General features: G+C 38.9%; 1 protein-coding gene across 1 annotated transcript in view; it reads left to right on the forward strand.

Annotated features, from left to right (window-relative positions):
* Positions 1–8,882: 8,882 nt before the first annotated feature.
* The window catches only part of LOC108405097 (L-lactate dehydrogenase C chain), a 32,158-nt gene continuing 28,266 nt past the window's right edge, over positions 8,883–12,774 (forward strand). The window contains exons 1-2 of the mRNA XM_017673070.3: positions 8,883–9,038; positions 9,333–9,467. Of these exons, the coding sequence (XP_017528559.1) occupies positions 9,342–9,467 (126 nt within the window). The 5' untranslated portion in view covers positions 8,883–9,038; positions 9,333–9,341. The remainder of the gene's footprint in view (positions 9,039–9,332; positions 9,468–12,774) is intronic.

Below are 12,774 nucleotides of genomic sequence, written 5' to 3' on the forward strand. Positions count from 1 at the left end.
CTTTTTTTTTTTTATATATATATATTGTTCATGTATAATTACTTGAACAACATTATGGTCACTAGACTCTCCCCTATTACCATTCCCCCCACATACCCCATTACAGTCACTGTCCATCAGTGTAGTGGGATGCTATAGAATCATTACTTGTCTTCTCTGTATATACTGCCTTTCCTGTGTCTCCCCTGCTACATTATGTGTGCTAATTGTAATGCCCCGTTTTCCCACTTATCCCTCCCTTCCCACCCATCATCCCCAGTCCCTTTCCCTTTGGTAACTGTAAGTCCATTCTTGGGTTCTGTGAGTCTGCTGCTGTTTTGTTCCTTCAGTTTTTTCTTTGTTCTTACACTCCACAGATAAGTGAAATCATTTGATACTTGTCTTTCTCTGCCTGGCTTATTTCACTGAGCATAATACCCTCTAGTTCCTTCCATGTTGCAAATGGTAGAATTTATCTTCTTATGGCTGAGTAGTATTCTATTGTGTATATGTACCACATCTTTATCCATTCATCTATTGATGGACACTTACGTTGCTTCCATTTCTTGGCTATTATAAATAGTGCTGTGATAAGCATAGGGGTGCATGTCTTTTTCAAACTGTAAGTCCTGATTCTTTTTATGGAATATGATCTCACTTTATTCTTAATAACTTTGAAAGTGGATTAAGTAGGCCTTGGTCCCATCTCATGTAAGTGGCCAGTTAGTAGGAGAAGCATCTGGAGTGTTCAGAACATGGTTCTCCTTCCACATATGTAGATAGATATGTTTTCCATATAGACAGTAAGTCTCTATATGTGTGTATCTTCAAAGAGAAAAAATTTTTTTCCACTAAAGCCCATGTTGCAAAATAAAATTTCCAGGGCTTCAAAGCCATGTTATCTCAAAATTCTTTACTAAGAGCCTGCTATACTGAATTGGAATATACATGCAAATCTTGGCTCTCCTTTATTTACAATGCTACAGTCATACAAAATGCTAAGTTAGTGTGGATTGTAGCCACACACAGAACCCACTTAGGCACAGAGGACATCAAGTGCCTGCCAATGTCCCTATGCCTTGGGCAGGTAGGAATGATAAAGAACCTCTTCACCTAGAGGAGGAATTTGGTCACTACCAAGATGACACCTTCTTTGGCCACCAGAAGCCTGAGGCAGGTGTGGAACTTCCATTGATCCAGGTCAGCAATATCTCCCTCTCATATTTGTAAATGAGGTGCAAGGGGCCTGTAGTTGCTATGGAAGGTAGCACACAAGCAAGTGGTGGTACAGGACCAATAGCACCACTCCTGTCTACTCGAGGAAACCTCTTGCTTGGGGCTGGTAGTAAGCTGTGAAAACTGTCATAAGAGAAGCAGGAGCAATATAGGGAGGTGGTGGTAACTAACATATTGGTCAGGGAAAAATAGGGGAAGTGCCATTTATGCTCAAAACTGAGCAATCAACTTTGACAAGGGCTGGGGAAGAACTTTCCAGATATAAGGAACATCAAAAAAGTCCTGAGCCAAGAAAAAGCAATCAAAAGCTGGAGGGGAGTGTGGTGACTGTCTCGAGATTAACTTGGAAGGGTGAAAAGAGGCAAGTCTTGAATGTCTTAGGTGATGGTAAAAATGGATTTTTAAGCGTAATGGAAAGCCATTGAAGGGTTTAAAGCAGGGTTATTGGGTGCTCTGAACTACACTAAAAACAAACCATAAGGGCAGAGGATTAAAGATGGTGGCATGAGAGGTGAGACAGAGGCTTCCTCCTAAAACCATATACACTACAGAAATACAATTAATACAACTAATCCTGAAAGAGCAACAGGAAAGAGTACTGCACCCAACTGCATAAACCTGGATAGAAGAATAAACCTCATGGAACAGGGTAATGTAAAAAAGCCATGACCTAGCAGAACCCAAGCCCTTTCTCCACCCCAGCTCACTGGTGGGAGAAAGAGAAATGGAGCAGGGAGGGAGTGAAGGCCTGGGACTGCTGAATACCTAATTCTGGAGATCTGTTCTGGGAGCACAAACATACATTTCGTGGTGCTTGCATGGTACTCTCGTGATTAGGGGGTTGGAAAGCTAAGACAGGCAGAATTCCTGGAGAGACTGAGATTCCAGCCACTTGTGGAAAGCCAGGATCCATATCCGGCTGCTCTGGGACAAAGAAAGGCAGGCAGTCTGAGAGACTTCCTAACAGCAAGAGGGCTGCTAAAGGGGCAAGGTTTGCACAGAGCTTACTGCTCAAGAGAAAGGACAGGTAGACAAAATTGTCTGGGTGCACTCTACCCAGCAGGTTAGGAGCTTTCACAGTCTTCAGGCGCTCCAGCTCCCTGGCTGGCTGCACAGCTCCAAGGACCCCTCCATGATATGCAACCTACTGTGCCTTTCTTCCTGCCAGACCCACCTGGCTCGCAAACCAGCAGACCCTACCCTGGCGTTAGGCCAGCCAGAAAGAGCACCTGTTTACAGCAACTACAAATGCAAAACATAGAGGCTTATACCTGTGTGCTCAGCCCACTGGTTCAGGCAGTGGAGGCAGGCATAGCAGCTGGGAAGCAGGACACTATTGATGGACACTAAGGTTGCTTAGTGTCCTCCCACCAGGCACCAATAACACACCCCTGCAACCCCCAACATTGCTTCAGGGGCTGAGTAGCTCCAGAGAGTAGAGTTCTGAGCACTAAAGGGCGCCATATACAAATATGAAATGCCAAAGGAACCTGGTTCACATAAAATTATGAATACAACTCCTTAGAAAAATTTAACCAATATCAACCTCATGAATCTTCCTGAAAGGGATTTCAAAATAAAAATCATTAACATGCTCATGGAGGAACGGAAAAATATTCAAGAACTCAGGAATGAATTCCAGTCAGAGATCCAATCATTGAAGAGCACAATAGAGGGTTTAAAAAGCAGATTAGATACAGTAGATGAGACAATAAATGAAATAAAAACTAGAGAAGAAGAATACAAAGAAGCTGAGGCACAGAGAGAAAAAAGGATCTCTAAGAATGAAAGAATATTGAGAGAACTGTGTGACCAATCCAAACAGAACAATATTTGCCTGAAAGGGGTACCAGAAGAAGAACAGAGAGTAAAAAGGATATAAAGTTCTTTGACAAAGTAATTGCTGAAAAATTCCCCAATCTGGGGAAGGAGATAGTCTCTCAGGCCATGGAGGTGCATAGATCTCCCAACAAAAGGGACCCAAGGAAGACAACACCAAGACATATAGTAATTAAAATGGCAAAGATCAAGGATAAGGACAGACTATTAAAAGCAGCCAGAGAGACAAATAAGATCACATACAAAGGAAAGCCCATTAGGCTATCATCAGACTTCTCAGCAGAAACCTTACAGGCCAGAAGGGAGTAGCATGATGTATTTAATGCAATGAAGCAGAAGAGCCTCGAACCAAGATTACTTTATCTGGCAATATTATCATTTAAATTTTAAGGAGGGATTAAACAATTTCCAGATAAGCAAAAGCTGAGAGAATTTACCTCCCACAAACCATCTCTACAGTCTATCTTGGAGGGACTGCTATAGATGGAAGTGTTCCTAAGGTTGAATAGCTGTCACCAGAGGTAATAAAACTATTGTGAAGAAAGTAGAACAGCTAATTATGAAGCAAATGCAAAATTAAATTAACTATCCCCAAAGTCAATCAAGGGGTAGACAAAGAGTATAGAATATGATACCTAATATATAAAGAATGGAGGAGGAAGAAAAAGGAGGAGAAAAAAAGAACCTTTAGAATGTATTTGTAATAGCATATTAAGTGAGTTATGTTAGACTCTTAGATAGTAAGGAAGTTAACATTGAACCTTTGGTAACCATGAATCTAAAGCCTGCAATGGCAATACGTACATACCTATTGATAAGCACCCTAAATGTAAATGGACTGAATGCACCAATCAAAAGACACAGAGTCACTGAATGGATAAAAAAACAAGACCCATCTATATGCTGCCTACAAGAGACTCATTTTAAACCCAAAGATAAACACAGAATAAAAGTGAAGGGATGGAAAAAGATATTTCATACAACTAATAGGGAGAAAAAAGCAGGATTTGCAGAATTTGTATCAGACAAGACAGACTTCAAAACAAAGTCATAAGAGACAAAGAAGGACATTACATAACGATACAGGGTCAATCCAACAAGAAGATATAACCATTATAAATATCTATGTGCCCAACACAGGAACACCTACATATGTGAAACAAATATAACAGAATTAAAAGGGGAAAAAGAATGCAATGCATTCATTCTAGGAGACTTCAACACTCCACTCACTCTGAAGGACAGATCAACCAGAGAGAAAATAAGTAAGGAGACAGAGGCACTGAACAACACATTAGAACAGATGGACCTAACAGACATCTACAGAACTCTACACCCAAAAGCAGCAAAATACACATTCTTCTCAAAGGCACATGGAACATTTTCAAGAATAGATCATATACTAGGCCACAAAAAGAGCCTCAGTAAATTCAAAAAGATTGAAATCGTACCAACCAGTTTCTCAGACCACAAAGATATAAAACTAGAAATAAATTACGCAAAGAATATGAAAATCCCACAAACACATGGAGGCTTCACAACATGCTCCTAAATAACCAATGAATCAATGACCAAATAAAAACAGAGATCAAGGAATATATGGAGACAAATGAAAACAATAATTCAACACCGCAAAGTTTGTGGGCCGCAGTGAAGGCCATGCTAAGAGAAAAGTATAGTGCAATACAGGACAACCTCAGGAAAGAAGAACAATACCATATGAACAGTCTAAACTCACAATTCATGAAACTAGAAAAAGAGAACAAATGTGACCCAAAGTCAGTAGAAGGAGACACATAATAAAGATTAGAACATAAATAAATAAAATAGAGAAGAATAAAACAATAAAAAGAATCAATGAAAACAGGAGCAGGTTCTTCGAGAAAATAAACAAAATAGATAAACCCTTAGCCAGACATATCAAGAAAAAAGAGTCTACTTACATAAACAGAATCAGAAATGAGAAAGAAAAAATCATGATGGACACCACAGAAATACAAATAATTATTAGAGAATACTATGAAAAATTATATGCCAACAAACTGGATAACCTAGAAGAAATGGACAAATATCTAGAAAGATACAACCTTCCAAGGCTGACCCAGAAAGAAAGAGAAAATCTGAACAGACCAATTACCAGCAACAAAATTGAACTAGTAATCAAAAACCTACCTAAGAACAAAACCCCTGGACCAGATGGCTTCACTGCTGAATTTTATCAAACATTTGGTGAAGACCTAATACCCATCCTCCTTAAAGTTTTCCAAAGAGTAGAAAAAGAGGGAATACTTCCAAACTCATTCTATGAGGCCAGCATCACTATAATACCAAAACCAGGCAAAGACACCACAAAAAAGGAAAATTACAGACCAATATCCAAGATAAACATAGATGCAAAAATGCCCAACAAAATATTTGCAAACTGAATTCAAAAATACATAAAAAATTTCATCCATCATGATCAAGTAGGATTTATTCCAGGCATGCAAGGATGGTAGAACATCTGCAAATCCGTCAACGTCATCCACCACATCAACAAAAAGAAGGACAAAAACCACATAATCATCTCCATAGATGCTGAAAAAGCATTCAATAAAATTTAACATCCATTCGTGATAAAAACTCTCAACAAAATGGGTATAGAGGGCAAGTACCTCACCATAATAAAGGCCGTATATGACAAACCCACAGCCAACATCATACTTAACAGCTAGAAGGTGAAAGCTTTTCCTTTAAGGTTGGGAACAAGTCAATGACAGCCATTCTCCCCACTTCTATTCAACACAGTACTGGAGGTCCTAGCCATGGCAATCAGACAACACAAAGAAATAAAAGGCATCCAGATTGGTAAGGAAGAAGTCAAACTGTCACTGTTTGCAGATGACATGATATTGTACATGAAAAACCCTAAAGACCCCACTCCAAAACTACTAGACAAATATCTGAATTCAGCAAAGTTGCATGATACAAAATTAATATGCAGAAATCTGTGTCATTCCTATACACTAACAATGAACTAGCAGAAAGAGAAATCAGGAAAATCATTCTATTCACAGTTCCATCAAAATGAATAAAATACCTAGGAATAAACCTTACTAAGGAAGTGAAAGACCTATACTCTGAAAACTACAAGACACTCATGAATGTAATTAAAGAAGATACCAATAAATGGAAACACATACCCCTGCTCATGGATAGGAAGAATTAACATTGTCAAAATCACCATCCTGCCTAAAGCAATCTACAGATTCAATGCAATTCCTATCAAAATGCCAATAGCATTCTTCAACAAACTAGAGAAAATCATGCTAAAATTCATATGGAACCACAAAAGACCCCGAATAGCCAAAGCAATCCTGAGAAGGAAGAAGAAAGCTGGGGGGATTATGCTCCCCAACTTCAAGCTCTACTACAAAGCCACAGTAATCAAGACAATTTGGTACTGGCACAAGAACAGACCCATAGACCAATGGAACAGACTAGAGAGCCCAGATATTTACCCAAGTATATATGGTCAATTAATATATAATAAAGGATCCATGGACATACAATGGGGAAACGACAGCCTCTGCAACAGCTGGTGTTGGCAAAACTGGACAGCTACATGCAAGAGAATGAAACTGGATTATTGTTTAACCCCATACACAAAAGTAAACTTGAAATGGATCAAAGACCTGAATGTAATTCATGAAATCATAAAGCTCTTAGAAGACAACATAGGCAAAAATTTCCTGAATATAAGCATGAGCAACTTCTTCCTGAATGCATCTCCTCAAGCAAGGGAAACAAAAGCAAAAATGAACTCATGGGACTACATCAAACTAAAAAGTTTCTGTATGGCAAAGGACACCATCAACAGAACAAAAAGGCATCCTACAGTATGAGAGAATATACTTGCAAATGACATATCTGACAAGGGGTTAACATCCAAAATATATAAAGAACTCACACGCTTCAACACCCAAAAAGCAAATAACCCGATTAACAAATGGGCAGAGGACATGAAGAGACAGTTCTCCAAAGAAGAAATTCAGATGGCCAATAGACACATGAAAAGATGCTCCACATCACTAATCATCAGGGAAATGCAAATTAAAACCACAATGAGATATCACCACATACCAGTTAGGATGGCCAGCATCGAAAAGACTAAGAACAATAAATGATGGCAAGGATGTAGAGAAAGGGGAACCCCTCTACACTGCTGGTGGGAATGTAAGCTAGTGTAACCGTTATGGAAAGCAATATGGAAGTTCTTCAAAAAACTAAAACTAGAACTAACCATTTGACCTGGAAATCCCGCTCCTTGGAATTTATCCAAAGAATACAACTTCTCAGATTCAAAAAGACATATGTTTATCGCAGCACTACTTACAATAGCCAAAGATATGGAAGCAACCTAAGTGTCCTTCAGCAGATGAATGGATAAAGAAGATGTGATACATATACACAATGGAGTACTATTCAACCATAAGAAAGAAACAGATCCTACCATTTGCAACAACATGGATGGAGCTGGAGGATATTATGCTCAGTGAAATAAGCCAGGCAGACAAGGACAAGTGCCAAATGATTTCCCTCATTTGTGGAGTATAACAATGAAGCAAAATTGAAGGAACAAAATAGCAGCAGACTTAGAGACTCCAAGAAGGGACTATTGGTTACCAAAGGGGAGGGGTGTGGGAGGGTGGGTGGGGAGGGAGGGAGAAGGTGATTGAGGGGTATTAATGTTTAGTACACATGATGTGGGGGTCACAGGGATAATAGAGTAGCACAGAGAAGGCAAATAGTGAATCTGTTGCATCTTGCTACACTGATGGACAGTGACTGCATTGGGGTATGGGTGGGGACTTGATAATATGGGTAAATGTAGTAACCACATTGTTTTTTCATGTGAAACCTTCATAAGAGTGTATATCAATAATACCAAGAAAAAAAAATCATAGATACAGAATATGGATTATCCTTTAGATTTTGGAAAGGTTTCAAATGCAAATACTTAACAAAAAATGGCAGAGGTGGTTGTGACCCCTTCTGTGCGTTTTAAGTCAATTCTTGGTGTAAATTAAAATTGCTCTGGAAAACTAGATATGGCTTAATCCTTTTCATTACTACCCTCTGTTCTCTCGAGAAATTCAAGCTTTGTTTCAGTACTCAGTCTTGAAGTTACTGCTATTAATAATAATGCTTTAAATTCCTGAAATAAATGCATGGTCAAGGGCCTAATAAGTGGATCAATTCCTCAACCTAGGTGGGTCATTCCCAAGCCCACCGTTTACTTAAATTATTTTTCATCCTTGGGGCCCAACTCCCTTCAGCATGTCCTCTAGAAAGGGGCAAGTTAGGTTAGTTAAAGTTTGAACTCTACCAAGGCAATTCCCAAGCTGGCTGCCATCTTTGATTTTGCTTCAAACAACCGCTGTCACTTCAGCATTTGGAAGCAACCTGGAAGCAATCTCGTCAGGCTGCTATTTCAAGCTGGCTCACCATTAAGAGTAGGAGACGCTCCCTGGAAAGTTATTTCCCAATGGGACCTCGAGTCTGGCCCCACACCTGTCAGGTAGTAGTGGGGCCTCCAAAATGCCTTGGGCCTAAAATCAGTACCAGGCATAAGCAAGCTAAGGGAAATCAAACAGCACTCTAATATCCATCTCTTGCACACTCTTAAAGACCCACTAGAATTTTTCATTTGGACATTCTTAGTATGCAACAACAGTCAGGGACCCCGCTCAGGTCGAGAGGACATCAAGCACCTGCCAATGCGCCTGCGCCTGGCTGGCCAGGGGCGGAGTGTGCGTGCTGACGAAAGAGAGCTGTGCATGTGAGCGTGCGTGCGCTTAACGGTCAGAGAGTAACTGTTGTCCGGCTTCGCGCCTCACTTACCGTTGCTGATTTTTTTTTCTGGTATTAACTTAAAAAAAAATCTTCCTCAAAGAGTTGCCCTTTCAGGCCATCTCTGCTGAGCAGCGCCAAGCTAAGCATTTGTGAGTGTTTGGTAATGGGGAAAAAGTGGTGGCTGGAGGCAGGGAGAAATCAGAAAGCCTTTTGCTGCCCCAGTTCCTTCTACTCTATCCTACTCCAGATAGAGACTGGGCATTTTTACCCCTCGAAACCCCTCGACCCGGAAATTCTGTCTTGGCTTCTCCCCACCACCATCTCCAGCATCCTGCAAACTCAAGAGTTTGTTCCTTAGATGTTCAGTGTGGTTAGTACATTGGTAGCTATGAGAGTGATTAGGAAGTTTGATTCCACCACTGAAATTTTATTATCCCTGTCAGGTTCTCAAAATGTCAACTATCAAGGAGCAACTTATTGAGAATTTAATTAAGGAAGATCAAATCTCTGAGTGTAAGATCACCATTGTTGGAACTGGTGCTGTAGGCATGGCTTGTGCTATTTGTATCTTATTGAAGGTAAGTGATAAGCCTTTCCTGTCGCTAAAAATCAAGTAAGTACTCTTAGGTCTTGTAGATGTTGATGAGTTCAGGTTTGGCTAATCCCTTGACAGCAAATATGTATCGTCTCATCTGATTTTGACACAATTTAAGAAACATTTATGGAGTTTACCATGTGTCAGGCATTGCTAGACTATTTAAATTTATTCATAGGAGACGCATTGGTTAGATTATTATATTAAAACATTTTCTCTTGAAATGATTCAGTTCCTTGCCTTCTTTGAAGAATAATGGGCGAAAATCATATTTCCTAGTGGCTTACACTTAAAAAATTTTTTTAAAATTGATGACTGTTTCATGCTCATTGTAAAAAAGTAACAAATTTGGTAAAATAACAATGGAAGTCCTTTAAATTTCCTTTCTGTTTCCAGAGCATCTTTTCTTGTGCTTGCTGGCCATTTGTATATCATCTTTGGAGAAATGTCTGTTCCTTTGCCCATTTTTAAATCGGATAATTTGTTGTTGTTGAGTTGTAGGAATTCTTTTTGTATTCTAAATATAAACTGCTTATCAGATACATGACTTTCAAGTATTTTCTTCCATCCCATGGGTTTAGTTTTCAGTGTGTTGGTCATGTCCTTTGATGCATAGAAGTTTTTAATTCTAATACATTTAGTTTATCTAATTTTACTTTTGTACTTGTGCCTTTGGTGTAATATCCAAAAATCATTATCAAATCCAATGTCATGAAGCTTTCCCCCTGTGTTTTCTCCTAAGAGTTTTATAGTTTTAGGTCTTACATTTAGGTCTTTGATCCATTTTTAATTTTGTATCTGGTGTAGGGTAACTGGTGCAACTTCATTCTTTCACATGTAAATATCCAGCTATCCCAATACGGTTTGTTGAAAAGACTGTCCTTTCCCCCACTGAATACTTTTGGCACCCTTGTAAACTATTCTGCATTCTTTATTCCATTGGTTTGTATGTCTGTTTTTATGCCAGTACCATGCTGTTTTGATTACTGTTGCTTTGTAGTAAGTTTTGAAATCAGGAAGCATGAAACCTCCAACTTTATCCTTTTTCAAGATTGTTTTGGCTATTCAGAGTGCCTTGAAGTTCCATGTGAATTTCGGAATGAACTTTTTCTTTTTAAAACGCCTGTAGGATTTTGATAGGGGTTACATTCAATCTGTTGATTGCTTGGGTAGTATTGACATCTTTACAATAAATGTTAAGTCTTCCAATCCACGATCATAGAATGTCTTTACATTTATTTGTGTATTCTTTAATTTGTTTCAGCAGTACTTTGTAGTTTTCAGTGTGCAAGTCTTTCACCTTTCTAAATGTACCTTTTACCTTTTTAAAGGTATCACTCAATCTTTTTAACAGCCTTAGGAGGTTGGTACTGTTATCATCTCCATTTAGAAATGAGAATACTGAAGTATCGGGGCCAAAATGTAAGCATTGGTAACCTTGTGCTCTTAAAAGCTTTACTATATTATTTAGTTGATTTTTGGGAACCCACAGAGGGTGATCACCAGAAAAAGCAAAGCCAATTAAATTTCTGAACCCCAGAAAGTCTCAGGAATTGTAAGTATCAATAGCCTCACAAGATGGAGGAGAGGGATGGAACTAAAAACAGGATGGGTGCAAAGTACATATGATGAGAAGGAAAACCACCAGATTGTCTTCTGCACCTTGGTCAACCAAGGAACCACCTCTCACATCCCAGCAGGAAAGGGGAAAGAATTTATTCTTTGGAGAAACTGAATCAGGCTCTGCACTCAGGACATCAAAGACAATAGAGGATAGACATTTTATTGAAAGCACTAGGATTGATTGATCGTCTGCATATTAGACACTGGGCAAGAACTCTCTTACTTGCACTGGGTTACCAGAAAGCTGACTGTCAGACACAAATGGAAGATAGAAAAGAAATGTAATTAGAGCAGCAATCAGGAGGTCCTGTAGCTGATTGATGTTTCAGTAAGAAACAAGAAAGAGAGGGAAGAAAATATTCAAGGGGTAAAAATTCTAAAACTGAAGGACATGAGTTTACAGATATAAAGAATTTAATGCGTGCTCAGCACAATGAATTTAAAAAAAAGCCTACTCGAAGGCATATTATCCAGAAACTTCAGATCTCTGGTTGTGAGAGAAAGTCAGTTGTTGGAGCCCATGTATTTTCCACTAGACTCTATCATACTCAGGCAAATACCCGGTCACATTGATATGTATCATGGGATAAATGGAAAGTGATGAAGGATATTAAAATATGCATATTCATATAGTCCATTGACTCAGAGGAACATACAGGCTGTAATGAGTACCACAACACTTACATGTGTCATTGAAAGGTGGACTTTAAACGGTTTCTAAGGATGTGTAAAGTTTTTTGGTGTATATCATTACAACCTACTTCCTTGTCCTATATGCAGCAAAGTAGCCATAGCAATTTTCCTTAGATTGATTTTTATCCTCCTGCTCTCTGCCTTACTTGGTTACGCTGTAACTCCCTGGAGAGAAGATCCGGGAACAGTCATAACACTCTTATAAGATTCTGGTAAGCTAAATAAGCCCAGGCTGTCTATTTGGAATTATATTTGAGAAATGACTCATATAGATGTAGTTAATTCTTACAAAACAAAAACTTTTAGGGATCATTTGATGTCTGTCTTTGATAATCAAGAGTTGGGAAGATTCTCTTGATAAAAGAACTGTATGGTAATCTGTTGAGAGAGAATTCAAGTTTGAAACATAATTTAAAAGCAAGCTGTTGTTATTAATTATTGTGACTTAGCTCCAAATCCAACTTTGTATATTCTGTGATGCTGATGTTGGCTCTGTGCCTAATCTTTTTTCTCTTTTGCCAGTTAGCATCTTGTTAGATTCTGCCAGTAAGGGCACTAGAGGGAACTTGGAAGAAGAAGGGACCTCCTTCTTGTTTGCTCCTTGTTCTGGTAGTTGTCTTCCCAGCTGCAGCCCTTTGCCAATAATGGAATCAGCATTATTGCCAATAGTAGGATGCATCAGCATTCCAAAGTATAGAAAGTTGGATGTAATGTTGATCCCTTTCCCTTACTGCTCACCTTTGGAATCTGGCTACTGGAATCTGAGGGAATAAAGTCCTTCTATATAGTTCTGTATTTTGTTGCATGTAATGAAAACCCATTTCAAATTAGAGTGAGGAAAAAGGGGACTATACAGATCTTCCTAAACTTAACGAGGGGGTTTCATCCCAATAAAAGCCATCATAAGTAGAAAATATAATTATGTCAAAAATGCATTTAATTTATCTAACCTACCAACACCATAGCTTAGACTG

Source organism: Manis javanica, chromosome 11 (assembly GCF_040802235.1).
Source record: "Manis javanica isolate MJ-LG chromosome 11, MJ_LKY, whole genome shotgun sequence".
Lineage (NCBI taxonomy): Eukaryota > Metazoa > Chordata > Mammalia > Pholidota > Manidae > Manis > Manis javanica.